The sequence below is a fragment of the Cyanistes caeruleus genome, chromosome 2 (assembly GCF_971803275.1).
Source record: "Cyanistes caeruleus chromosome 2, bCyaCae1.hap1.1, whole genome shotgun sequence".
Taxonomy (NCBI): domain Eukaryota; kingdom Metazoa; phylum Chordata; class Aves; order Passeriformes; family Paridae; genus Cyanistes; species Cyanistes caeruleus.
Window position 1 is genome coordinate 99,531,192 of NC_141702.1, and position 22,226 is coordinate 99,553,417.

Consider the following 22,226-nt stretch of genomic DNA (forward strand, 5'->3'; position numbering starts at 1 on the left):
ATCTAGTCAAATCCAATTAAGCATTTTTAAACAGATATCTAATTTGAAAAACAGCTGTACATATTACCCAACAAATTTCTGCCTCCTCCTTCTTCATTTTTATTTTCTACTTATATATGAAAAAGCATCTGTAGCTTACTAAAACATTGCTTTTGAAAGCTGATTTAGTGCGGTCACATAACTGGGCATAAAGGAAAGAACGTCCCCATATTACACCTTCCTAACAAATTATACTTAATAAATTGAAGCTTTTATGGGGTTTTCTGTTTTGCTTATTTGGTTTTTACAAATTAGAAAACATTCTGTCAGTGGTGTTTTCCTAGACTGTCTGGTTAGCTTGATCTTATTCCCACAACCGAAATGCAAATACAGAAAAAATCACAGAGAAAAGCATAAATATAAAGGATATATAAAAACGTATATGGAGAAACAGCATATGGAGCATTAATGCAATCTCATTTTAGTTATCAGCCTTTAGGCTTTGTCAGGTGATCACCTATTCTCTTACGGCTGCAGGTGCACACAAAGTAAAGATTACCACTCCCAGAGTGCTGCCCACCACCATCTTTCTGCCAAAGAGGACCATCTTTTAAACCTGTCAAACTGTATCATTCCATTGTGTGGGTCAAGAATGCTGATTAATCAGTGTAAAATCCACTACCTTCTTTGACTGACACTTATCAGTAGTGGCACACAAGTGCACCACAGGAAAGCAGTCTTGTGTGAACAGCAGCAGCCCAAGGATGGTAAATGTCCATGCCTTAGATGTTCTGAACACTTCATGGTCTGTAGAAGACATTCATGCTCTTAAATAGGTTAGGTGTCTGAAGTCAGACATTATAAATATCTCTCAAAAGACCTAGTTCTACATGTGTTTCACTCATCAAAGAAAGACTACACAATGGGTGAAAAATGGACCTTGCACAAGGAAAAGCCCAAGGATAAAACACACCAGATTTTTCCAAATAGGTGACTAATTTATTTGTAGAAGAAGTTACCTATTGATCCAGGCACTCTGGCCTAGTTAATCTAGAGTGTGATTAGGTGTGGTCACACATAACTGTATCAGTGTTTTTACTTCTACCTGGTCCAAAAATTTTTTGAAAGACAAAATTATGTCAGCTTCATATAGCACACTGAATTAGGGAGAAAACATGAAAGAAAAAAAGAAGTGAAATAAACTTCTTTGCTGTAACCTTCACTAATTCAAACCACCAGTTGCCAGACAAGATATTAAGACCTCACAGAAACCAGACAAACCTTTCCTTCCTAACTCACAAGGATTCCTTCCTTCCTGGCAGAGTTCCAGCAGGGTCTAAAGCTGTGTTTCTGTGGCTGCCGGAAACATCCAGGAGACAGTGAAGTGGCCTTGTTTATGGGAAGGATGGTATAAATAGAAGAGCTGAAGCCTCTTTCTCCCACCATTCCCCTCCACAGTACTTTAAAATCATCAAAGTTGTGCAACAATCCATTTCATCCTTTCTGCTTTAATTAGGCAATTCTACATGTCTGTCTTGATAGGTGGGACTTACTGAAGCACTTAATCAGTTTCTGGAGGGGCATCATAGTGCCAATCCAAATGCTTATTTAAACAGAGCTGTACTGCCAAATCCAGCATATTCTGCAGCAGCATGGAAACAACAGAATCTGTGAGACACAGATTGCCTCACACACTTTTTTTAAGCAGCCTTCAGTGTGAAGGAGCACTTGTCCTGTATTCATCCTGTGTAAGCTTAACAGGTCTAGAGATTAAAACATGGAAAGCATTTTACATTACTGGGCTTTCCTGGCAAATAAAACGATTAGAGCAATTCCAGCACAAGACCTTCCTTAAACTGTGCTAACAAGGCTTTGAATCTTAAAAACTGCATTTAAATCAAACGATTCATTTGCAAACCCATCACATACAGCACACACGTAGTAGGTGGGGATCATTTCATTGAAATTAGAAAGCAAATGTCTCTATACATGAGAGGTCACCAGTTGTTGTACATTAAAATCTTTTCACTGTTAGGCATAATTAAAATACTCTAACAGTGGTTTCAGTAATTTAAACATTGCAGTATTGTTGTAATATTTTTCTAGGCTTCAAGAGTTCACAATTGTTTGGTCCAATCAAATCTGGGAACACTGGAGAAGTTATCACCCATCAAGGTAATTACTTTCAAGTTGAAATAATTACTCCATCAATGTTAATGGTCTTTCAACTTCAATAAAGCACTCACCTGCCGATAATCACAGCTAACCTCTTGCTCTCATGCAATTCCCTCTCTATTTAGCAGGTTATATTACAGCCGTTAGAGTGGTCACTTGTCCTGAACAGCTGCTGAATTTCACTTTGATCGTCTGTGAACCATAAAAAAATTAGTCATCTGTGTATGATTTCCCCTAACCCATAAGCCCTTGCAGAGCTAAGGAGATGATCTTTTGGCTGCATTAGGGCACTGCTGAGCAGCCATCTTGTTTCTGGTGGTGGCCACTTTCCACTGCCTAACTGCAGCACAGTAGCCTAATTAACTTTTGCCCTCCACTGCCATTTGCAGCTTTCATTCATTGCTAAGTAGTACATCTTCTGAATTTATGGCATGTGCAGGGATTCCTCCACTTACACTCATCCTCTTTTCTTAGGGTGCACTCCATTTCCCAGGCATCTGCAATAGGCATGCATAAAAAAGTTTCACTGGTCCCTCTCCTTACCATATTTTTTTCTTATTCTTATGGTTACAATCTTCATTACTTCTATGAGAAAGTTGCCATGTACAGCACTGCATACTGCATTACTGAATAGTCTGTACAAGGAAGTTAATAACTATGTGGTATCTCATCTTTAATGCTGCCAAATGTTCACAGGTCTATATGAGGAAACTGAAGTGAAGGTCTATACAGGAAGGCATTATGTATTTTTAAATATAATTAATAGAAAGAAACTAACTCTGGATGCATGATTCCAGATATCTGTAAAATCTTGCACAGAAGACAGGAATAGATGGCAGTGCTGGCCACTCAGAAATATTTCTGATATATTATTTTTGATATGGACTTTTTCAACCACTCCTTTCAACTATACTTAAATTTCTGACTGAGTTTATTTGATATGCAAATCCTGTCTGCTTATAACAACACAATCATGTTAGCCAAAGCCTCATCCTCCTACCAAAGTCTTTATTACTACTATTCTGCAATATGTCTACAGATTTCCCTGTCACAGTACCTGCCAAGAGAAGCTTGGCCAGTGCAGTTATATACCATCTCCCCGAATAATGCAAGGGGAGCCAATATGTGTTCTCAACTGTTAGCACAGCTGCATCCAAACCAGAGGCTTTGCTGGGGCAGTGATAGCAGCTAAGAGACGTGTTCATTTTTATCAGGCCAAGCTGGCATGGTTATGCCAAAAAAAACCCTTTAAGGGTAAGCTTGGCCTGAGAGTCTCACACTGCAAAACACATTGTGAGAAGACCTGTGCACAAGTGCAGGATTTCCCAGGAATAAGCCTTATAATGCTTATACCTATCTCTTGTATCCTCTAACAAGCACACTGCACTTTGATCTACACTTGGCTGAGGTGAATTTAACACAGTGAGACCTTGATTCTACATAATAATAATAATTGGGGAACACTGTGCATAGCAGGCAGTTTTCCTTCTTAACCCTCACCTCCGGATGCTTTTCTTTCTTCTAGTGTTTTCTAACAGCTACATAGTTTTATGGTTTTTTATTCATCTTCCTGGCTTTGAATTCTCATGCTCCCAATAAATAACCAAACACTTGATATAATTGTCATCATACACACCCACAAAATGTCTATGAAGGAATGTCCAAGCCTACCCACAGTTCCACCTCACTGCAATGTTTGGAATACAGCAGTTAAAGAGCTGTGATGCTTAGATGGTATTTGGCAGGCACTCATTGGCTTTATAATGAAATCAGCTCTGGGTTCTGTGTTCACAAGCTTAAGTCCTAAGTTCACAAGAGTGAGAAGCTTGCTTTGACAATCTAGTCACTTTATGCAGATTTCTGTAAATGAGAACCTGCTGCCAATCCATTCCTCTATAAACACATCTGTCTCATGTTAATGCTGTCAAGACGCTAAAATGATTCCTGCTTCAAGGGGTTAAAATGAACTGCAAAGACACTGTAGGAGAGACTTGTGCTGCTGTAACCAGTCTTGACTTGACTTTGCTCTGCAAACAAACCAGAATGTCAGTTTAACTCGCTGTCACCTAACATCTGTCACTACACTCCAGGCCAAACAAGCTAAGGAAATGGGTGACACTGCTCTTTAACTGTGAAGCATCAAAATGGCTCACGTGTATGTCACTTGTTTCTAACAGTGCAGGACACCCTCCTTTCATTTCAGGGGTAGCAGTTTTCACTCTGAGAACTGAGTTCTCATTTTTATCTCCACAGGCAGTGTAAAATTTCAAGGGGTCAGTGATAATCTTAAGGTACCAGACAGCCATACCTTTGACATATTAACTCGAATACATATTAATGAGGAGTAAATAGCTGAATTTGGGGAAGGTATAGTGGATAAGTCTGTTAAATTGTTTTAAAACCCAGAAGATGCTTCTCATTTAGCTCTGGAATGAATGGAAATGAATTTGTCATATAAGAACAGTCTGCAGGGACATTAGTAAAAGCTTAATTTGTATCCTGCAGTGTCACAAGGATTGTATTTCTCCACTAACTTTTGGTCAAGCTTTATGTCCTGGAGCAGGCAACCAGGGTGCAACTGAAAAGTGCAAGGGTGGGATCAGCCACCGTGATTCTAGCACTGCTTTTTTCCCTGGAATAATCTAATGGGATAAGAATGGAGTCTAACAGATTAAGTAAAGGACCAAACTCATTGCTTTCTTAATACTTTAAGTCTTACTTGTAACATGGAAGCTTGTGAGAGAGAATGACTAATGGCATATCCCACGAGGGAGCTCCAATAGAGATGCTTTAGGAGATTAAATGATTTAGCCTAGTACCCATGAAGGCTATATTTTAAAGGGGCAGAAGTTTAATCATTGGAATACTAGTTCCTCCAATAAAATTACATTTTAATTAAAGTATCTCATTCACAAAGTTAAAGTTAAGGGTATATCAGCAATTTCATGATAAAATTCTATTTTTAAGCATTTATAACTTTGAAAGTTGATGTCCAGGTTTTTGCCTGCTGGGATAATTGACCTAACCTCCTGCAGATATCTTTGATAACAGGACTCCATGCACTTTATGTCAATATCTTTGATTCAAAACTTTAGCTATTCTGCTATATTCAGAACAGGTAGGATTCAGATCTTAGGCCCTTGTTATAAATCAGCAACAATTTTACTGAGTTAATGCAGCTGCAACAGCTTAAAGTGAGTGCAGCTGATGGGGGAGATGGAGGATGTGCAAAAATATTTTCCCCCAAAGGGTAGTATAATATTTTAAATAAAAATGGGTAGCAAATACCATAATTGACCCATGTTCAAGACAAAGGACAGTAGAAAAACCATGCAAACCAGCTTTGCTGCAATACTAGTAGAACAGCTATACATATGCTGCCAGAATGTAATTTTGATTCAGGATTGTGTTTGGGGAAAATAAAAGATTTTGGAGCCAGGAAAATACTAATTCAGTAAATAATAGCTTGTTAATCTAAAAGGCTTTTAAGTGTTGCTGTTAAAGAAACACACTGTAGCAACATTATTTAAAATACCATTTTGGTAGGTTTTATTGCCCACAGTACAACCATCTTGGACATTTTCTGTTGTTGTTGGCATGCTTAGAAGACATTGCAATGCATGACCAACGAGGTCAACTCGGATGCTCAGCAACACATTGCATGCTGCTGAAGCAGAGTAGTAGGAGAAGCCTTGTTTTTTCACTAGTGTTAAAATCTCAGGTTCATCATCACAATTATGATGGTAATTTTTCTGAAAATAAGGTAAGGGAGCTAAGTACCAAAATGCCACTGAACTTTATAATCCCAATCTACTTTTTTTTAAGCCTGGCACATTGTGCAATGTGAATGCAACTGCTTCAGAAGGCAAAACTGTATATTATTTCTATGACTCAGTTCAGGATCTGTTCTCCTTTTCAGAAAAAAATATATTTCAAACTTAATCCATTTAGGAAGTTAGACACAAAACTGCTCTGAAACCCTATGATCAAGGGTATGTAAGATTACAAAATCGGAAATTTCTACTGTGTCAGGTAGAGATTTGTCCGAGGAAGTTACTCAAAGGTTACTACAGGGTATTCCAGGGAAAGCTTTTTTGGATCCTACTTGAATTGTCAACCACATACTTCAAAATTGGGAGAATAAAGAATTTAGGGGATTTCTGGTGTTAGTCAATACTAACATGGACTATAAAGATAATTTAGGGAAAATTCTAGGTTTATGAATTTGAGGTGACGCTGCTGAGGAAACCAAAGTTTATTACAATCCCCTTAAACTTTTAAAACTTGTTTTCAGAAGACAACCAAGTACACCAGCTGTCCTAATATACCAGAGTTCAGTCCAACTATCTATAAGCTGTCTTGCTATATAAAGACTAGAATATATAGGGGGGAGGTGCAGTGGTAAATGCACAAAACACAACCATTTCTGTCACTGTTAACACAATGTTGTTAGTCACAAAACAATGCCCTTTCCAAAATTTTTCCCTTCACATACTGAATAGAAACAGGAAAAGAAAAGAAAGGGAAAGACAGATCAGCAGTGCAAAGTAACATTCTCATATAAGTATGTGAGTTGGAAATAAAAGTGGAACTGCTTTTATTACTGATGAATTATGAGTTGAAGATGCAAATGGGTTGCATATATGAACTATGTAATTACTAATTAATTCATTCACTTTATTATTCCTATTGAAATAAAAAATAGAATTCTATACAAGGAGGAGTAATATTGCTGTTCTTTGTGCAGATCCTGTGAAACTATTTTGTCAGTCAGACAAAACTTTCAGGATAGTATTTTCAGAGCAAGGCTGGCAAAAGCATGTGCTTAATTCCTCTAGACAAGACACATCCATGCTTTTGAGTAATCTACTTGCCTCTACCAGAAATCCAATATTAACATGAAATGTTTCAGTCTGCATTGGGCCAAACACAAAACTTAAACCAACAAAACAACAGGTAATTGGAAACCCCACTTTTCTAACCAGTATTAAGGGAGATTTAAATATGCAAAACAGATCAAAGGAGAGTAAAAGCATCTTAAAACTGGTTTTGTGGTCCAGTTCTTACCATTACAGTGAATGCTGTGACAGCTGGGGTGCTAAATGTCGGGTCACTGTGTTTTTCTTGATAGACCACTCGGTACAGAGATATGACACCATTGGGGGAGACCGGCTGGGTCCAGTTCAACCGCACCGAGTAAGCGCTTGTGGCTTGTGCCCAAGGGGCTCCCATGCCCCATGGGGAAGCCTCCAGAGTCTGGGTTGAAGCCCACAGGCTGTCCACAGACCCCACGGAATTCTGACATCTGGCACGGTACTCATAGAGAGTGAAAGGCTGGAGAGCATCGGATGCATCAATGAATTCCAAAGCTCCTTCAGTCCAGATGAACAAAAGCAGCTCTTCTTGACTGCCTACAGGACGTCTGGAATTAAATCAAAAGCAGCATGTTTAAAATAGAAAATAGCTTTAGCAGTTCCACAGTAGTTGATCCTAAAGTTCCAAGTTCAACTTGTATCTCAGAAAAATACAGAAATTATTTCTGTACTTTACACACACACAAGGAACTGACTATCTTTGCGTCTTAAAAGCATTTCCCTGAACTTTTCTTAGGTGCTGAGTAGGGAAGAAGAGATTTTTGAGGTAATCAATTATTCTCCTTTATCTAGAAGAATACTATAAAACATGGCAAACAAGTGCTGTCACAGTCCAAGGCAGCAGAGTAGCAACACAACAGAATGTTGTCCTAGGATAGATCACACCACAAATGAGACTTTCAGAACTTAGAGCAGGAAATTTTAAATCTATCTGTAGTTGCTGAGCAATACTTGATTTGCAATAAGGGTGCAAGTTTTCACCATTTCTGAAAATCAATCTGTTTACAGAGGTACTCACCTCAGAATCCCTCATTTATGGAAAACTTGTGAACAGTTTACTGGAGAAAAAGGTTACCTAGTAAATAAGGGATAAATATTCTATCATGCCCTCAAAACTAAAGCTGTGCACTTTCAAAATCTGATTTGCTCACACTAAATATCCCATTTTTTCTTGTGAATTGAATAAGTAATCCCTTGTGCATGAACTTAGCTGAATTTGCAGCTCCACCACCAAACTCATTAAAATATCACACATAGTGTTTTCTGTAATAAACAACATATCTTCTCAAACACTGTCTTTGTTTAAAAATGCAAACCTAAGCTATATGAAGAAAATTCACTTTATTGGTTTTTGGCCCAATGGGTTTTTCTTTTTGCACATATGTATATATATGCACATATATATATATGTATACATAAACAAACATTTATATATATATATATATATGTATATATATATATGTATCTATGTATGTATGTATATACAGCATTACTATTGCAGATATGCTTGCCTTGGAATAGTGGTATTCTGAGTGCCAGAGATCACAGATGATCCTCAGTCCCTTTGTAATACAGCCCCTCCTATATAATTTACAACAGTTTTAATAAGCTGAGTACTCATCTTCAAAACTGAGTTATCAAATCAATTCTTTCAACTTGGCATAAAAATGTTTGTGTGAAATTAAGTTGGTTACATTTAAACACTGTGATAAATCTCAGTGATGGCTGGGCTGTACTGCACATGAATTTAAGTATTTCCCCTACTCTTCGCAGGAACCTTGGCTTTTGCAGAACATAAAAGCATTTTCACCCTCCATGCCAACAACAAAAACCCAAATTACATTATCTGCCACTTTTATTGCAAGTAGGGCAAATTTGCAGAAGTAAAATTGGTTTGTCTGGCTACCGGGTGTCATCATGACTAAACACACACACAGAAGCTGAAGAACATTTCTTTGACAAGAGAAAATCTGTGTTTCAAAGAATAGATTTTATCTTGTTAGGTCAAACCATGAATTAATATAAAAACAAAAAAGCATTGATTTTTTGAAACTGATAATTTTAGCTGCTTGTAATAATATATTTCCAGGCATTAACATGCAAATATGAAGAACATAATGAATGCAAGTGTGTACACAGCTGTTTATTCATCCTTTGTGTATATGCATATATAAGGCAGGAACGAAGACATTTTCTCATACAAAACTAAATGAGTTTTGCTAAATTTTGAGATAAGCAGATTATATGAACACTGTTTAGTTTACAAGGGTCAAAGTGTGATTTTTTTTTTTTAAAGAAGGGTTTTGAGGTACAATATCACTATCATAGTGAAATAGGCAAATTGTAAGGTATGTTGATACTGAAGGTTTGTTGGCTGAAGCAGGCAAAGACTGGCAGGTAGAAGAAGTGGGAAAGATTCCCTAAAAATTCTCAGTCTCTCTATAAAACTCAAGGTCCAAAATTTCCCATTGTCTCCAAAATTCTGGCAACGATTTTTAATACAATTGCCCGTGCTCTATTTTAATGGCAATTTAAGCCTTCTGCAGAACTTTCCCTTGGATGCTGTTCACTGATGTAATGCAAGACATATAATTTTGAAAGGTGAATCATTACTATGTCTTTCTTCTGCACCTAAAAATATGGTCATTTCTCTGTGTACCAAAAACATGTCTTAAAAAAATCTCTGTAAATAAGGGAAAACAGAGTACATTTTAATATAAGAAAGTCACATTTAATGTGTCTTGCTGACCAAACAGTATAGGACTCAAATGAATACATAAATTTATGTTTTATAAATATTCTAAACTCTGTGATAAACAGTTTTTTTTCACACTGAATGATCAAATATGCCACCAACTGTAAGCTGATTCACAGGCAAAGCTGTACAATGTAGCCTGGTTAAGTATTTAGATCTTATTACTGCTGAATATTTAATGAATGAAACTTATGGTTAGGTAAATGGTTCCATCTGTAGTGCTAAAAACCAGAATAACTTCATGTATGAATAAACTTTGAACAGAAGTGGTTGAACAATCTGTAATCATTTCAATCGTTTTAAGATTTAAGATTCAGCTGCTCATTTAACTGGAAGTATTTCTTGTGTACAATGAGCTGCAAAGGAGAATAACATTTCCAAGGGCTGGAAGCTGTCTCTTAATCTGCATAGTCTGATTTGCTGCTTACATTCACTTTGAAGATGTTCAGATAGTTATTTTTATAAGGGCGAATTCTCCCTGCCCCAGTGCCAATCTGAGGCAGATGACATAAGAAGGAGGATATAATCTCCTTTGTGACAGATAACTCCAGAGCTGTGCTGCAGCAGCGCCGACTGCAGCGCTCACCCCTCAGCTTCCCTGTGTGCGCGGAGACGGCGAATCCCTCAGGTCTTGAGGGTCAAACCAGAATTATTCCTCACATGTTTACCTTTCACCATACAACTAAATTACATATTTTAGCAGTGCCTGCTGCTTTCCTTACCAGAGTTGTAGAGAGTTATTTTTAGGAACACTGAGAAGCCTTGGGGTAAAACTCAAACAATCAGGGAGTCACGCTGTCAAATGTGGGGGAACAATGCAACCCCCTCTGCAGCTTCACAATTGTTTAATTAAACAATGAAACCTCACTTACATTTGTATTCAATAAACCTACACTAATGTAGCTTTCATGATTTGGGGTATTTTTTTTTTAAAACATGATTTCTGATTAAAAAGAAAAGGAACAGAAGGAATTTGAAGTTATTGCATGTAATACACTAGTTTAGATTGGGTATTAGATCTATTACAGGTATAAATAAAAGCCTTCAGGAATTCCTGTATTCAATGACATGACCATCCATAGGGATTCCTACATTAAACCATCCAGTAACATATGTTCCTTGGAAGCTGTCTTGGGTACAACTCATGGTTAAGGGTATACGGTGATGCAATGAATTAATCATAAAGAGTCAGTCTGGAAGGCTCTCCACGGCAAGTCACGACAGCCACTGAGACATGTCTTCTGTCTTAAATTGCCTCTTGATTTTTCTACTACATTTTCACCAACAGGACTGCTCAGCCAACAAGAGCTACATTTCAATCTCACAAATATATACTAAATAATACAGTCTTATTGGGCAAGACATAGACAGTTTGACAGAAAAATTCAGACAATCCCTTAAGGAAGTTACCAACCAAAATACTTCTAATTTTTCAGGCAGTATGTCTGTAAGGGCCATCTCATGTGCCTCCTACACAGTGCATCCTGTTAATCAATAGAGAGCAGTTCCATTAGCTCATGTGACCTATAGCTTACTAAAATGCGGCAACAAATATATATATAATCTATTTTCATAATATTATTACTTTTTTCAGAGTAGCAACTTCTGTGGTTGGCAGAGCAATGTTATGTCATGATGAATGGGAACAGAACTAGATTAGATGATTATATCATGAACCAGATCTTTTCTTATTCACAAGCTCTTCTAAGTTGTGGTCCTTGCTAGAAAATTTTAAAAGCCTCAGGTCAATGTTTAAAGCCGCTTTATGAATATAAAAACAAACAAAAAAAAACCCATGATCTCTTCGATCATAAAATAACATTTTAATTTTTTGGTTTCTAGCAAAATGGTTGCAAACTCGGGAGTAGTTTTATGATGCTAGAGGAAAGCACGAGTCCTGCTACTTTAATTCAGAGATCTGCATACACACTAGGTGCCCAAGCATTCCAGGTTTGAGTTAAATGAATTTATTTTCTCTTCCTTACTGCAGTAAGGAAGAGGCACATACTAAAGAAGAAATTACATTCCATAACCTCCCATAGAAATACTGCAGTGTTGCTGCTATAACAATGTAAGGCTACAAAATGTGTGGCTACAAAATGAAAAAGAACTATGTGCTTACATCCCATTTCTGATTTTTTTCCAGCTATCTGAGAAAGATTTGATATTGTTGTTGTCTAAGCACATTTAAACTTCAGCTGAAATAACTGCCAAGTGATTCATGCCTATGTAGGTGAATATACCGATTGTATCTGGAGCCCCAGTGCGCCATTTTCATTTCACTTTAAATAAAAAACAAAATGTATCTATGTCAGTCAGTGCCCTTCTGCTGTACTCAGAGGTATCAAACAGGCTACAATTATGATTGTGAAGTGATTGTGTCACATTGGAGGAAGGTTTATTGCTTTTGAGTCAGCTAGGCAGTAACACATTCTGTTTCATATTACTCTTTATATCATTGTTTGGCTGTGACTAGAATAATCAAATGCCATCAAATGCTGTCAAATTCAATTTACAGTATTTTTCACTGAAGCAGGCTTTCTGCATTATATTTCCTGTTTTCCCTTTCTATGGTTGCCATGGAATAGCAGGGGTAATCATCAGCTTTATTTACAAAACCAACAGAGTGAAGACATGTCTTGGGCTATAACATACACTTTATTCCTCTTTATGAAGGAAAGGGACTTGGGTATTTCGATCAGACAATTAAAAAAAGGCAAACAAAAGGGTATTTCAAGACAGCAGGAATTTTTAGAGACCACTAACATCTTTAAGGCAAAAGTGAATTTATATTAATTATCACTGAGGATTCCAAAAGGTAATTGGATTTCTGGTCTTCTCAGTCACACTTTTAATATAATAAGAAATCCCAAACTCTTTGTGGGAGGCTAGGATTGGCCCAGCATGTGTTAGCCACACATATTAAGAGCTGGAAAACCCAGGAACTTCAGAGTTTAAATCCCTCTCAAATATATGGCTTGAGTTTTATATTCTCTGACTTCTGAAGCCATTCAAGAAAGTCGCTTCAGTGAGCTTTTAACAAAGGGTCAACAGGCACAGCAGAGATTGGTGCTCTGCTAGTTTAATACTGCCCTAAGCCCAGCTACCTGTACAGAAAAAATCCTCACACAGGGCTTAGGAAACCCCTCATAGGAAGTGAAAATGCATCAGTCAACCTACACAGGGCGATGAATACAAATACCAAGGTACATAAACAGATGCACTGTAATCTCTGTCCACATTACTTACTTAGGAACATAACTTATCTTGGAAAATTGATCTGGTTTGGGAACCTAGATACCTTTTTCGCTTTTAAAAGTCTCAGAATTGGTGAATTTCTCCTATTTCCATTACAAAATTCTCAAATGTCTATCAGAGAAGACTGAAGTTTTATACCTAGTGGTCTGGGTAAGCACAGTACAATTATCTATCCTACAAAATTTTTCTAAGATTTTTTGATCCTTTGAATTTTTAAAACATACTTTCACATGTATTTTGTAATTTGTAGTTCAGGAAGATGATTCTTGTTTGAGTTTATATTCCCAACATAGCCATCCATAGATCAGCTTCTTACCTTAGCATTTGAAAAGTATTACATATTTCTTCATGTACTTCTAAACCTTTTTTCATCACCCAAAAAATCAAGGAATAAAGAAAGGTACCATTAAGTAGGACTAAGAATGAGGTGATAAGGGCATTTACCTGTAGATAAAGTAGTTAGTAATGATGCCATTTGGTTTCCTGGGTGGTGCCCATTTCACTTCTATGAGTGCAGGTCCAATTGCTTTAACAACAGGTGGGCTCAGCTCTCTGGGAGGTGCTTCAGCAGTTCTTGAATATGTTTGACCACCCACTCCACACCCACCTACAAAAACAGAAGTTTGTGATAAGAGGTTTTTCTTCAACAAAAAAATACATTAAAAGCAAATGAATGTTAAGTAAACAAGCTGCTGGTAGAAATGGTGTCTCATTTCACATAATTTCATTGTTAAATACTCATTTAAATTACCACAACTCTACCAATGAATTCCTCCTGATTTTCAGTAGTGAGAGTGGGGAGTGAATTGGTTCAAAACTATCATTTTAGGAATATTTATTTAAATAGGTTTTTAAAAATTTCCATCACGGTCAGGGAATTTTTAATTTTTCGACTCTTCTCTCCTGTCTTAAAGATCACCACTTCTTGTTGGTGAGCAGTTACAGAACCGACTCTGTTCTGTACATCCATTTTCAAAGATCTTTAAGCTGCTTGTGAAGAGCTTTTAATAAAGTGGCACATAAAATACATATTTTAAACCTCCATTTGATATATTCATAATCTGTGGGGAAGTACATACATGATACATGGAGAAATATTCAATGCCTCATTCAGTGCTAGGCTTTCTTTTACTAGGTAAACATTTGACTCCAATATAAAAGGATTTAATCTGTTTTGCAGAGTTGAATCTACCTGGAAAATCTCTTCCAGTCATATAGATGAGTATTTTAAATTGCCTTACCACTCTGGCATGCTTGTATTCTTATCTCATAAAGAGTGTAGGGATCCAGGCCATCGACAAAGGCAAAATGTGCACGTCCTACTGGCTTCACCAGCAGAGTGGGACTGCTCGCATTTAGCAGGATGTTGTATTCCAAAGGCACATTGACAATGAATATCCCTGTTGTGAAACAGAGAGGAACCAGTGATTATCTGAAACACTAACAACAGTGCAGGACAACTTCAAAGAGCCATTCATCACATGCAATTTTAAATGTAAGCCCCCTCTGGAGGTTTTCCCTACTGCCTCTTTTGAAAACTACAATCATTTAAATATAAACTGAAACAGATCCATCTGCAGATTATAAGTGGAAGACAGACATTATGGTTCTTAGGTAAGAATCAAAATTCAATTCAGCCAATGTCTGTTTTGCAATTGCTACTTCTGGGAAGACCGACCTTTTGACTTGGAACCAAGCAGCTTTTATGTATTTTGGAGGAGTAACAGCTACTAAGCACTGCTGTTTGAATAGTCATATTCAAACAAGTGAATTGCAACCATTCAGCAAATTATGCCTTTTTAGCCCAGCAGCAGTAGCTGAGTGTGGGTTCTTAGCCTGCTTCACCAGTAGAGTACAATACAATAGCTTGAGCCAAGAAACATATAATTTTAAATGATGTAAAAATAAAGTGTTCAGTTTTTGTTAAAAAAATCTCATTTTTTAATATTTTAATTCAAATATTTACTCCATCTATTCCTATTCCCATGCCGTCAGTTCTTAAATTTCTAATTTTCTTGAGAAGCCGAAAAACTCAGTTCCTTCAGAAGAACAAGCTAAGCCATATACCATCCCTTTAGAACAATAAGCAGATGTTCCTGGATATTTTCTTTTCCTCTTCCACATGGCATCTCTGAGGTGGCATCTCTTTTGGCTGAATGGTTGGTGGTTTTGTATGATTTTTGGTTTCTTTGGGCAATATTTTTTATTAGGAAATGAGATGTAGCCTTTATAAATTTTGTCCACAGACTATAGACTGGACTGTGCAGACAGCAGCAATTTCATAAAAGAGAATGACCAAAGAAGAATTTTATAAAGTATGTTTCCTTCATTCTGCAGTCACAGCCTTAAGAAAGGACAAAGTACAGACTAGACAAGGTTCCTTTCTGAGATGAGTCAAGATATATCTGATTAGTAAAAGCACATTTCTCTTTCAACACAACACCTACTTTAGATGTCACTGAGATGTCTTTGTGACTGCAACAAGGATCAGATGCCTGTGAGCAGCTCTCAGACTTGTCCAGACCTTGAGAATCTTTCCATTTGTAACTTTGGAAAACAACTCAGCTTTTTCCCCTTATTACAATTTTGGTCCTTTGCTGATAAAGCATTTACATGGATACTATTACCCTGAAGCTATGAAAAGCATTTTTTTCCACTGTTGTACATCTGTTAGATGGAGGGGTTTTTTTAGCTAAGTATGTATGTGCATATATATACCTAAAAACCAAAAGTTTGCAAGAAATCAGAGATTTCAAGTTTAGTTGTGGTACTATGAACAACTGATGTACTTTGAAAGATCAGAAAAATCTTTGAAACATCATGTTTTTATAATTCTCATAAGAAAAAGAGAATATAAAAATCCCACAGAAATAACATTCTGCTGTCTGACTTGATGCTAGACAAAGAAAATGCCATTACACTAAAAAGCTGAAAAATAGCCCTGAAGTAGAGGCATGACTTCAATCTTATTCAAATCCTCAGCTTACAGGAAGAACAAAGATGTTAGGAGCTGTTGGAAGAGGCAAAGGGAGAAGGAGAAAAAAAATGGAACAATTCCTCTGTAAAATTTTCCATCTTCAGTGTAAAAGCTACAAGAAAAATACCAAGATTTAATAATTAAGAATGGAATAACAGAAATACTACTTTTTAAATCAAGGACGATGTTACTGAGCAAACCTCTGAGAGGTGATCTTGTGGAAGATTGGTTTTGCATCAAAGAAATTTATTTTTTGCCTGATATATGGAAGATGAAATGCTCCAGAAGAGTGCACTTGAGTTCACAGTGTAAAATTTTGCTAGTAACTAAAAATATATTGTTAAAAATAAATAATAATTATTATTACTATTATTAGTAGTAGTAGACTTTCCACCCAATAATTGGAGGGTCTGTAAAGTATACAACAAAATATCTGAAAGAGTTTGAAATGGTACAGAGCACACCAATAGAAGCCTTTTTTAAAATCTCTTAGTTAAGGTCCTCTTCTTCGCCAGTCCTTAAAACTGACCAGATATTTCAGCCAGAAAAACTCATTCCTTTATGAGAATGATACAATTCATAATATAATTCATATAGTTTTTGCATCTGATCAGTGCATTTATTCTAGGCAAAAATCACCAGAAACCTTTGAAATTGAAACTATACAGAATTCTTGATTTCCCAAAGAAGATTAAATACATATAAGGACAACTGAATCCAGCCATCAGCATGCAGCAAAGGACACCTATTTCAAAATAAATGACCTATCCAACAGCGTTGGACAGTGTTCAGTCTGTATCAGAAATTACAAAAAAAAACACCACCTCACACCTGAAACACAAAATCTTAAAATTCTGCTAAATGTTGCATTATATTAGAAATGATACCAATAATAAATATGCTCAGGAGAAAAAATACTCTCAGGAAGTGAAAATGAAATTGTAAATAAAATCACATAAGCATCCTGAAAAATTTCAATGTCCAATGGAATCCTTCTACACTTTGATCAAATTCATTGACTGCAGATCACTTCCTAATCTGAAAAATTATAATATATACTTTTACAACACATAAACTTGTAAAAAAGCTCCTTTCTTTCAGAACAGCCTTCAGCATCTGCAGCCAGTCTGAAACCACTACCTTGTGTGCTCTGATAACTGAAGGAAATGAAATGGGCATATTTGTTAAAGTCATCTGGGAAACCACACGACTTGGTTAGTTCCAGAGTTCATAAATTTATGTCAGAATAAAAGGAACCGTAAAAGCACAAGTGAACCAATTTACCCTAAATGCAAATGGCAGTTTTGTTATTTGGTGTCAAAGTTACCATGAGCACAATGACAACCTGCCATAACACATTTTCATGTTCAGTAAAGAACAAGGATTTAGTTGGTTAATATTCCCAGCAATACTCTTTTTCATAATTTACAACAACTAGATGCTGATAGGTTATTTAACATTTATGAAGTTAAGATGTAATCAGAAAAACCCTGATTATCTTTACAAATAAAAAAGTTAAATTATTCCCCTTTTTTTTCCTCTGCGACTTCATTTCACAGCAGGTGCACATTTTGCAATGGGACAAATCAATCAAATGAAACCTTGGTTTTCTGTGGGTATATTTGGATAACACTTAATGGACAATTCTGTGCAAAACTCTGCAAATTAGGTTTGACGGCTCTGTGTACTTCAAAACTAGGCTAGGTCAAAAATAGAATTTGCAGCACAAGACGCTTAAGATTGGGGGTAAAAACTCACAGACTTACAGACTGGTCACTCAAAATCTTTGAAGTTAATTGCTGAAAAATTGTTTACTATGATGTGAAATCCAATCACAATTAAAGCAAAAGAGTTAAACTTTTTTATTTATAGGAAACAAGTACTGAAACAGGAACGTCATGTCTTTTAAAGTTATATTTTAATATTTAATTTCACAAAACAAAACAATCTATTTGGCTTCCTGAGATTAACTATTTACATTGTGCTTCAAATATCCAGATGTCTCAATCTGGTTGCATCAAGTATTCCCACAAGACTCTGAAAAGAGTAATAGCTGGAGATGCTGACTGTTTGCAAGATACAGAACTTCAGATATTGAGCTTGAAAAGCTTGTCCTACAGTGAGGTAGAGGAAACAATAATTTACTCAAAAAACCAAAATATAAGGGAATATGACATCGGCTTATCAGAAGTCCCTTTTGCTAGTCCACAAGAAACCAGGTTAGTTGGGGAAGCTGTGACAAATATGTGGTATTCAAATACCATGTTTGATCCCAAGAACAATAAAGAAAGAATCCAGACTTTACACAACTGTCATTCTAACTGATAAGCAAACCTAGAGGTGGATAGAGTGTTACAACATGATGAAGAAGAAAATATTTGAATCCAGATGATCATTAACATATGAAGCAGGTATCCTAGGAGCAGAGGACAGGATCCTATTCTGAGCATGTTCAGCTTTCAAGTCACCACCAGCAGCAGCTGTAGACACCCCGAAGGATCATGTCCCCAGTGAGGAGCAGTGGGGCTGTCAATGAGCTGGAATGCAGGATGGCTACCTGCCTACCCATCAGTAACATTTATGGGTACACCTTGGGGAAATTATGTGGTGGAGTTTTTTTCCATTCGGCTCTTCCGCCTCTATCCATGGCAATAATGTTCCATGATAACTGTAACATATCCTTCCGTAGCTTATCAGTGAAATTTACCCTACCTCTGAGGTCTGTGCACTGAGGCAATGCCACACAAGAAAATGGAATACCTATTTCAGAAAATAAAGCCCTATTTTACACATTGAGTGAGATGTGTCAAGTATTTTCTTCTGAATCCATCACTTTAACCACTACTGGGCCACCTTGCTCTTTAGCTAAGTCAGGAGTTTTGAAATACTACATAACTATAAAGTCACAAGATTTAGATATATTACAGATGCTGAAACATTATAATTAAACCATCCAAAAGGAAAGTCTGCATAATATGATGTGTCCATAATTAATCCTGAGGGTGATTATTTGATCCAAATTTATTACAGCAGATAAGACAGAATGCCAAAGCAGCCCTGATATCCACAGACAGGAAGACACTATGAACAAGTACCTTCTCATCACAACTTTGTTAATTAAAAGCACTTTTTTCAGTCTATGTGATGACATCGAGTCTACCAGTGAAAAGAAGGTTTTGTTCAAGAGTGACTGCCAAGCCTGACAATCCTTATAAGTAAAGGTGCATTCTAAGTTTATAAGGAAAACCTATGTTGCCTCAATACAGCTTATTTTGAGACAAGGATTTATGCACAGAAAGGCAATAGATCAGAAAAAAATTAAAATAATTACTCTATGTACATGGACATAAATAAGGATAAGAAGCAGTAGACACTTTAGGCTAATCCTACCAAGCTGGGGATGTATGTGGCCCCAGACACCTGTACGATAGGACATGTTAATGGGATCTGTGTTATTCCAGAAGATCAGAACCCCCAGAATAAACCTCCACCTGCATCCTCTCCAATCTTAAGGAAGAAAAAACCCAACTCTAGAAGTGCAAAGGACTTCAGACTGAGCACAGATCAGGATTATGAAGAGTCAATTATTAGTTTCCTAGCTTCTGCATAGAACTATGATTCTGCTCACAGGTTTTAGCAGCATTAGTAGCATTGTAGCTTTCAGTAACATTCAGTAACATTTCTCAGCTGTTATTACACCCCATTCTTACAAGATCAGCTGGTGGTCCTGAAGTGCTATAATAAAAGGAACAGCAAAATCTTCTTTCCTGTCTTTTTCTTAACTAGGAAGAAAAGTAACTCTGTTCTAGCTGAAACCAGGAAAATACCCAACAGAAGCACAGTATGAAAATCCCTTCTTTGTATTTAAAAACCTAAATAATTAGTCCCCCAACAAGAAGGCAAAGAGGAAGGGTGTAAGTTATCAAATATCCATAGAAGTGAGATAAGTGTTAAAGGTGTGTCCCAGTATCTGGAAAGAAGGACATGTTTCTTTCCCATCTGAGGAGAATGATTTCTACAGATGTGTGGATACATCAACCCTGCATCTTCTGCAGATCCATAATGTCCAGCCTCCTCCTCATCCCTCTGATTGTGTGGTTTCAGGAACATACAGACCTTTGTCTGCATAATCTTAATTGCAACATAACCAAATGTACTACCCAGAGCCTGGTTCTCCTTGCAGGCTTGTAACCTACTGTGAGTAACAGGAATTTAAGCAGCTGGAAAAGGTCTAGAACAAGGACAAGCTTTTCTGGGAAACACCCCACTCTTCACAGCTTATGCTATTCCAATACATTCTTATGTTTTAAATATATTTATAATGTTGCTGAATACTTTGTACCTTAAATTATATTTATTATCAAAACTATAATATAGCATGAGTCACTTTCCAATAAAACCAACTGTAGATTATATGCCATTTGAATTCACCTGCCTTCTGCAGGGTTCTAAATCCTTTCAGGCAGTAGGGGGAAAAGTTTAATTTAAGATTTTAATCTTTTTCATATATTATAGCATTTCTATAATGGATTTTGTGCTCCTGAAAACTAAAAGATTGACAGCTCAGGGTATTATAGATTTATTAATCATTGCTTAAATGGGTAGGGTGAGCACTGCTAAGCACTGCCACAAATACTTGCAATCCAAGTCTTGAAGGCAAATACTTTTTCTAGGTGACTTTATTTTTAATGCCAATTGACCCTTGCTAAACAAGGATAGAACATCTTAAATAATTAGAAAGAGGAGATATTAAAAACTCACATGAATTCATTGATAAAATGTGTATGGCTGTTATTGCAATATGCAAACATCTGAAGTTTTTAACAGAACTGACATAATTTTAGCTGAAAAATCCCAGTATCTGTAAACTAGAAAACACCTTTTTGGAGATGAACTACACTAGACAAAAGATTGTTCATTACAAGGCTCTCATTGTCCCACAATAAATACAGCATATAATTTTTATAACATCAGTAAAGTGCACCAGTCACTAAGGCTATGATCTATATTGATGAAACATCGCATAGTTTCTCTTATAAAAAGATACTATAATTATTACTTGTTAGCCCAGCCTTATAGCAGGTATAGGCCACCTGATCATGTTCAGGAGAAGAGTAACTAGAGGAAAAGTACTTCTGGGCCTTTGATGATCCACCATACTGCAAGGTAACATATCCACATTGCACTAAGGTGCTCGGGCAAGTAAAATTTACTCAGTCAGGTCAAAGCTAGCACAGGCTCTCTGTCACACAACCTAAAAGGCTGTCAAGTTTCTCTGGTGATAACTCAGGTTAGTATGAACAGAACACGTATAATTTTTTGGGTTTTTTCATTAATATTTACCCTCAGTAATAGTTCACAACACCAAAATATGCAGGGTTTTGCTCACAATACCCATGTCAAGTATCTAGATCAATATTATTAAAATAATATGTCTCTAGGACACAACAGCTTTAGATACTGGTTAGTTAAATCACAAACACTAAAACCAAATATGAAGAATAAAAATATCAGAATGATTCAGCTGCCTACCTGGATATACTAATTTTTCAATCCTTTCATTTTGCTACAAAGTACTACATAGAAATACATTTTTACCTGGCACATCCCAAGCTAGAAATATAGAATATGCATCAATTACTGTGACATTATATGGGACATGAATTTTCTCTGGTGTTCCTACTGGTGTTTGTATAACATATTTATCACTAGTGTTGCTGCCGCCCCAAGTGCTGGCTTCCAGCTGGTAAACATATCTGCACAAACACAAAAAGATCAGTAGACACTGCAGTTAGAAGCTTTAGGCATATCAGTTACAGAACATTTCCATTTTCACCAATTTAAAGTGACTACAATGAGTATTATAAATACTGCATTAGCAAAGATTTTCACATTTAAGTTTTCTTAATGTGAGAAAAGTAACTTAGAATAATAATTATCATAGAACCTTAGATACCAGAACTAAAATGCTAATACTAAATACCAATATTAAAATTTTAATTAGCTTACTAATAAGCAAGAGAACTATTGACTCAAAAAGTGTCAAAACTAATTTCAGAATCAATTCAGCAGAATTTATTCTGAAACAGAAAAAATATCAGCAGTCACTTTTGAGCCTGTATGTTCAATATGCACAGGAACATTAGATATCATGTGCAGTGCTGTTTGTCATATAAAACCTGAAATTTTTCAGAGTATATTCCATGAT

General features: G+C 36.4%; 1 protein-coding gene across 7 annotated transcripts in view; it reads right to left on the minus strand.

The window, feature by feature from the left end:
- The window catches only part of USH2A (usherin), a 370,627-nt gene that overhangs the window by 45,920 nt on the left and 302,481 nt on the right, over window positions 1-22,226 (minus strand). For all 7 annotated transcript variants that reach the window (XR_015283723.1, XR_015283719.1, XR_015283720.1 and 4 more), the window contains exons 58-61: window positions 21,617-21,774; window positions 14,283-14,441; window positions 13,486-13,648; window positions 7,222-7,576 (exon numbers count right to left, since the gene is read on the minus strand). Coding sequence is in view for 3 of the 7 variants with exons in the window: in XM_086878670.1 (XP_086734796.1) it covers window positions 7,222-7,576; window positions 13,486-13,648; window positions 14,283-14,441; window positions 21,617-21,774 (835 nt within the window). In the remaining 4 variants the exon portion in view is untranslated. The remainder of the gene's footprint in view (window positions 1-7,221; window positions 7,577-13,485; window positions 13,649-14,282; window positions 14,442-21,616; window positions 21,775-22,226) is intronic.